Source organism: Trachymyrmex septentrionalis, unplaced genomic scaffold (assembly GCF_001594115.1).
Source record: "Trachymyrmex septentrionalis isolate Tsep2-gDNA-1 unplaced genomic scaffold, Tsep1.0 scaffold19, whole genome shotgun sequence".
NCBI classification, from domain to species: Eukaryota; Metazoa; Arthropoda; class Insecta; order Hymenoptera; family Formicidae; genus Trachymyrmex; species Trachymyrmex septentrionalis.
This window is the reverse complement of record NW_017305071.1, coordinates 5,365,833-5,372,550: the sequence shown is the minus strand read 5'-3', so window position 1 is coordinate 5,372,550 and position 6,718 is coordinate 5,365,833. Positions and strand designations below refer to the sequence as shown.

Genomic DNA, 6,718 nt, shown 5'->3' with positions numbered 1-6,718 from the left:
AAAAAAAAAAAAAAAAAAAAAAAAAAATTAATGATTAAATTTTGATTGTAAAATAATAAAGAGGATAGACCTTATTTCAACATTATTCATTCCTACAGTTCTGTAACTTCAGAAGTAAATATTTCTTGCGAGCGTTTACGTCCAGATAAAAATTTTTGTTTGTTTTGAGGTCCTAAATTCATATTTTAAGTTTGGCGGTTTTTAATCCGAGAAAAAACCCTGTATAAAGAAGTTTATTACATGCAAAGCAATAAATGTAAATCAATGGCTAAAGAGAAAGCATGCGCAAAAATATTAAAAGTTTATTCATAAAAAATTGACGAATTGTAAATTATGCGTTAAAAAAATCGAAGAATAATTTAATACTCGCAAATTTGTCAGTAAAATTTAAAGTACAAATATATTAATAGAAAAATATAAATAAGAGCATATTTAACATTATCTATATGAATAGGTTTCCGTATAAGAATAAATAAAGGTCATAAAGAAGTCATATCAAAACTATTAAGCATATATATAACAGGGTTAATTATTTTTATTTATTTTAATTATTTTTTTTTGTTATATATATAATTACAATTAGCGTTTGATACATCTTCTTTGTTAGCTTCATTTATTTTTATAGGGAAATCTAATTTATGTCTGATTTTTATAGATTATTAAATGTGTCTGTATTTATATTTTTTATTAATATATTTGTATGTTTTTAATTTTTAATTCGTGAATTGATGAAAACAGTACGAAACGTTTACATTCTTTTTACTATCCACTATTCGTAATTTTTTTATAATTGCACTTTTAAAAAATATATTTGTTCTTTTTTTATCATTATTTTTATCTTACATTCATTTATTGCTGTCTTATTTATACACCCATATCATCATTATATCATTAAAATTTTGATAATTTTTCAGGTAAAGAAAGAGCAAACTTCTATGGAGGAGAAAGACGAGTTTGATACGCTGGTCGATTCTAATACTAAATCCCTCGAACAAAGACTTGGAAATTCTCCTGAAAAAATGGAAAAGAAACCTGCAAAGAAAGGTACACAAACTTTAATTCATAAATGACATATAGCGGGTATTACAGCGAATATTTTAATGATAAACTTTTTTACTCTTGCAAACAGGATTAAAACAAACAACGTTACAATTTAAACCACTCAAGAAAGGAGCCAAAAAGAAGGATAACGATTCAGATGAAAGCGAGGACATCGATTTCGGTAGTATTTCGCCACTTCCACAACCACGATCGTCTCGTAGAGCCACAGGTATCAGTCTCTTCATTTTCCTTTTGAGTCAAAAATTTATTAAAATAGATTATATTATGTTTTGTTTTTCCGAAAATCTTTTATTCTTTATTTCTTTGTTTAAACAATAGCCAAGAAGAATTATAATTTTGACAGCGATGATTCGAATGAAAGTGTTCAAGAATTATTCAATCAGTCTTCTGATTCGGAACAAACGTAAGTATAATTGTTATATATCATATTGATTTGCTTCAAAGTTATTTCTCCACACACATCGCGTATTTTGTTTAGATCCAAGAAGAAAACCTCCCTTATAACGCTGAGTGATTCCGACGACAATATTAAACCGAACAAGAAACCACAATCAGCACGTAAGCAAACATAATATATATTTAAATTAAACAATGTGTTTATAGACCTTAGAAAATATTAGATATTTATTTATTTCTGCATAGCGACTTCAGAAGAACTTTTTGATTCGTTAGTCGGTAATTCTCCTGAGAAGCAATCTTTACCTGAGAAAAAACCTTTAATATCCTCATCCGGAGAAGATTCGCCTATAAAATTTGCGTCACCTAAGAAGGGTAATAAATGATTATCTGAATCATACAGCTAAATAAAAGTTATTTTGTAATCACTGTTCATCTCTTATATTTACAGCACGTTCTAAGAAAAAGACTGAGAACGGTGGTAACAAAGGAGTGAAGAGACAGTTGAAGAAAAAACTGAAATCGTCCGAGGATTCTGACACAGATGAGTTATTTACCACTAAACAACGAGTAAGCGCGACATTTTCAATATATTCAATATAATAATTAGGATAGTATCGTAAACATTTTTTGTTGATTTAATTTTCATTTACAGAAGAAGAAAAAGAAGGTATCAGAATCAGATGAAGAAAAGGTATCTGATGATTCGCCGCCCCGAACCGGTAGAGCTCGGAAGCCAGTATCTTACGCACTAAAATCAGATGACAGCGACGACTCCGATTGAACATCACCCTGAAAAATGCGAGACGTAGTTGACTGGAGTAGTTTAGAGTGTGGATCGGACAACACGAGACAAGACGAAACTCACAAATCGTCATGAAGAGATGTTGCACATAAGTTTATTTGGAGAATTTTCAGAGATTTCGTCCCCGCTGATTGTTGGTCGTGAAATTAGTAATAATTTTATGAGGGGTACTTCGAACAGGATCTGCCAGAATGTGGAATATGTTCTAAGAATAATTTTGAGGGCAGAAATAATTTGGAATAAAAATTTGTATTTCTGCTTTTCTTGAGTAACATTCGAAGATTTACTTGAGCAACACAGTTGCTCGACCTCTGGCACATTCTTCCTGAAATGCTCCATACAATGTTGTACATAATTTTACTCTTTGAGTATAAGTACGCATAAAATGTTGCGAATGAATGGAATTTCGTGAAATTAAAACGCTGTAGACAGTGCTGCAGAATGTACCCTGAGTGTGCTCAGAATACTCACGTAAATTTCATCGTATGATCGAAGTCTCCTCGGAAAAAAAATTCTTTTAGTGCAGACTGTATATTGTGTTATATTGTGATATCGAATTTTCACGTGTTCGTGTTTTATTTTTTAAAAGCTCGAGGAGAATACGTGGTACGCTTCTATCTTGCAAAAAAAATGTCCAGCGTCGCCTCTATGCTAGATAGAATAATGCTATCTATGCTAGATAGATTAATTAGTACCGCGCAAAACGAGGGAACACTTCTCCAGCGCACAATCGTTATTACTCTCCTCGTCAAAATTTTATTTGTATATGATTCGATAAAACTGAAGGAAAGAGAAATAGAAGAGAGAGAGAGAGAGAGAGAGAGAGAGAGAGAGAAAGAGAAACATGTCGATTCCGGAAAATAAACGTAGAAAATGAAATAAAATATGAAATATATACAATTTTTAAATATATTTTTACATACGTCACAATATGGATTTTTTTCAGGTTATCTAAAGACTAAAAGAAATTATACAGCGGTAACTAACTATTATACATATATACATAGAACGGATCTTAGAATTATGCGGCGCTCAATATCGATTAAGCAAAGCTGTCGGACGTTTTAACTTTATACTGACCACGCGTAGAAAGTAAATTTACTTCATGCTCGTGTCTCATAGGTAACAATTTGTAGATTTTGAACTGTTGAGCGAGAGTCAAGACGTGATCGAATAGTTGAGAGAGTCACGATTGTAACTAGAATTAGAAAAAAAGAGCCGGAGCTAAAAGTTAATGCGAATCAAAAACTGATCGATTCCCCTCACAATTTACGTGCTTATCCTCCTCTCTCTCTTCTCTCATATATAAATGTTTTTATTTTACTTTCCATATACGAATTCGAAGAAATTAATTAACTTCGAGGCATATTTGGTGTTCATTGAATTTCACTTCTCCGACTACAATTATACTAGTTCTGTGTACGCATAACTTGTTCACTCGTAGGATAAGATAAAAAGAATTATTGTGGTTGTAATTAGCGCAACGATTTTACACCTGCTATTAAATGAATATCTCAATACAGAGACCAGTCGATTAGCCCTCGGCCCAAAACGCGCGCGTTCTCAGCCTAATCAATACTTCGTGTAACCTTGGCGATTTTCATTTTTATATAATTCACACATACTAAATACGTATATATAAATATATAAATAAAATGTTCTAACTTTTGAGACATTCGGCAATTCATTGTTCAACATCGTTCGCCAAAAACGAAAGTGACGGAAGAGAAACGAAAAACAGCGGGGATATCATGCATACCGTGAGAGATGCGTGTGATTTATATTTAATTAATAAGTTTACTAATTTTAAATTATACACAAATACGTAAAATTTATTGCTATAACGTTTTCATACACCGCCCTCGACGCAATTCCTGTTTCTTTCCTTTTCATTCTTTTTTTTTTATCATGAGGAAGATCGTGACTATATGCCGACATGCAGGGACGATTGGAAAAGAAAAAAGTATTTAGTATTACGGATATTATAGTAGTATGTAGATGATGGCAATACCTTATAGTCGATGGGAAGGTATTTTCCTTTCTATTTTTGCTCAGTGAAAAGTTTTCGATAAAATCCTTTTTTTTTTTTAATTTTTCCGTTTCTATTTTACATGCACGTGATTGCATTCACCGATTACGTTCACAGAGAATTCCATAGATATGTATAAATGTAAAATATCCTTCCTGTCGCAAAGTATACGAACCCTATGTATTCTCGCGTAAATGTTCATCATTCACCACGAGAGATCTCGAAGGCGTTAAACGCTTGGCAAATTACACCTTCGAATAATTTTTTTGAAGGCCGGCTGCAGTAAACTTTTAGAGATAAGCTCTACTCAATCTAGGTTCATCGCGCGAAAATGATATAACGAAGAGAAACAATGCAGATAACAATTTTTTGCATTTTATTAGTCGCGTTAATACTTCCTCCCTCCCTCCCTTCTCTTTCCTGTCAGCGAAAAGAATTTCGGAAATCCACGTCGTAGAGGAAAACTATGTCGAATTGCAACGCGGATATCCCTTTGGAATCATGTTACATCATAGGGCGTCAAAGAGCACGATTAATGCGACGTCGCGCTTGTAAAATGAAAAAAGAGCGCACTGCGTTTTTTCGCGAAAAAATGGGATGTGGGATGCAGGAACGGTTGATATTCTTTTTTTTTTTTTGTCAAAATTGAAGCGACGGATCTAAGTAGTAGACTCTGTTCAGACTTGTAATGTATTCTCCTCTCTCACCACACTTCTGCCAATCACATTGATGGTATTGAAATGTCATCAATACCCCGGTGCCCACATTGTACCAATAACTGACGCAATATTTTAACAACACACGCACTCGTTCGCTTTAATCTCACTTTCGCTCTCAACACATTCTCTCTTCATTCTCTCTTTCTCTCTCTTTCTTTTACTCCCAGAAGCTACGGCTCGCCGACGGACGCGACTATAATACAAAGCAAGGGCACTTGATAAAATAACTTAGTTTTCTATTTCATAATTATCTATATATAACGTACATATATAAAACAAATTACGAGTAAAGAAATAATGATTGGGTCGGTATAGCATTTCACGGGCTTTCTTAGCTTAAAGATTTGCTCGTTTTTCCTTATCCTCGTCATATTTTTCCCGTATTTCTCGTCCGATTAATTAATTATAAATCATTTAACCGTTTCTTTAAACTTGCTCTGTACACACACATTTGGATCCGCGCTTTCTCTCGCTCTCTTTTTCTCTATCTCTCTAATTTTAGAGAAAATAGGGAGAAAAGAGAGGAGAGAAGAAAAAAGGAGGAAGAGTGAAGGAGGAAAAACGTAATGCGTGACTTCGTTATAGCGAATCGATATGGGGTTTTAAACTATACACGCGTGAGAACGGGTTTTACAAGTGGTGATGATAAGTGGTGGACTACGATGCTTTTTTTTTATTCACTTTGGGAGCACATCGCGACTCTCTCTCTCTCTTTCTCACACACACACTCTCGTTTTCTCTATGCGATTCTCACTTCGCTCTCTATCGGACTATCGTTCCGGCATTATAGATAAAGCCCACTCTCGTCTCAGAATAGGAACAACCAATCAAATCTCCTTCGTGTACTCGTGTCGTGTATGTGTTTTCGTATGTGGGCGTGGATGCGCGTGTATGTTAACCGTTATTAGTCATGATACAGGTAATAATGTTAATATTCGAATAAAGTAACATGATGCACAGGCCGAGCATTCATGGAATGCCGGTACCGGCGCCGGAGGTCATGCGAGGATAGAGCCACCACAGTTGTCTTCCCACTGTCAATGCTTGTCGTCGTCGTCGTTCTTTTTACACCATATATATATATATTTATATATATAGTATAAATATATACACTCACACTAATTTTAACAATCCTCTATCGTTCGCTCACGCACACTAAAACGCCGGGAGAGAGAAACGTCATCTCCGTGAAAGCGATTGCTCCGATTGCTTTTCTCGACTTCTTCCTACTTTTTTCTCCTATTCTTCGTTGCTTCCTTTATCTCATCAACTTTATTTTGCTTCCATCGAAAAAAAAATTCATTTTACTTTATTTTCTCGTTTTACGCTCTTGCGCTTTCTTTCTCTCTTTCATACATGCTCTATTTCCCCCCTCCCCTCTTATTCTAGACGTCACTTTTATCTCGTAATGACTTATCACATGTTATTTTCTCGTTCGCACGCTCGTTCGTTCTCTCTCGCTCTCTTGTTTCTTTTAAACACTATTATCAAGTCATCGCACTGTTTGATACAAGGAACGATAATACAATTGAATATTTACGAACACAACATTGTTTCTTGTCATGCTGAATAATGTGGCGTGGCTTGTAGAAAGACGCAAGCTCCTGGACTTGCGGGTGACCAGTCTCGCATCTCTCTTGCAATGTCCTATGTAGTCGATCCTGTAAGTATAGTTGTGATGGTGTGGTGATGGCGGTGGTAGATGTA

General features: G+C 34.5%; 2 protein-coding genes across 6 annotated transcripts in view; one reads left to right on the top strand and one right to left on the bottom strand.

Annotated features, from left to right (window-relative positions):
* The window catches only part of LOC108746872 (DNA topoisomerase 2), a 14,569-nt gene extending 11,215 nt beyond the window's left edge, over nucleotides 1-3,354 (top strand). For 2 of the 3 annotated variants that reach the window (XM_018483917.1, XM_018483919.1), the window contains 7 exons: nucleotides 915-1,044; nucleotides 1,130-1,270; nucleotides 1,381-1,465; nucleotides 1,541-1,620; nucleotides 1,705-1,833; nucleotides 1,910-2,028; nucleotides 2,114-2,242. In XM_018483917.1, coding sequence (XP_018339419.1) covers nucleotides 915-1,044; nucleotides 1,130-1,270; nucleotides 1,381-1,465; nucleotides 1,541-1,620; nucleotides 1,705-1,833; nucleotides 1,910-2,028; nucleotides 2,114-2,242 — 813 coding nt within the window. Of the gene's footprint in view, nucleotides 1-914; nucleotides 1,045-1,129; nucleotides 1,271-1,380; nucleotides 1,466-1,540; nucleotides 1,621-1,704; nucleotides 1,834-1,909; nucleotides 2,029-2,113 lie in introns of all 3 variants that reach the window. The other variant, XM_018483918.1, reaches the window with a different exon arrangement.
* The window catches only part of LOC108746873 (serine/threonine-protein kinase tousled-like 2), a 66,687-nt gene that overhangs the window by 347 nt on the left and 59,622 nt on the right, over nucleotides 1-6,718 (bottom strand). For 2 of the 3 annotated variants that reach the window (XR_001939198.1, XR_001939201.1), the window contains one exon: nucleotides 3,296-6,672. The gene's annotated coding sequence lies outside the window, so the exon portion shown is untranslated. Of the gene's footprint in view, nucleotides 1-3,295; nucleotides 6,673-6,718 lie in introns of those variants that run through there. The other variant, XR_001939199.1, reaches the window with a different exon arrangement.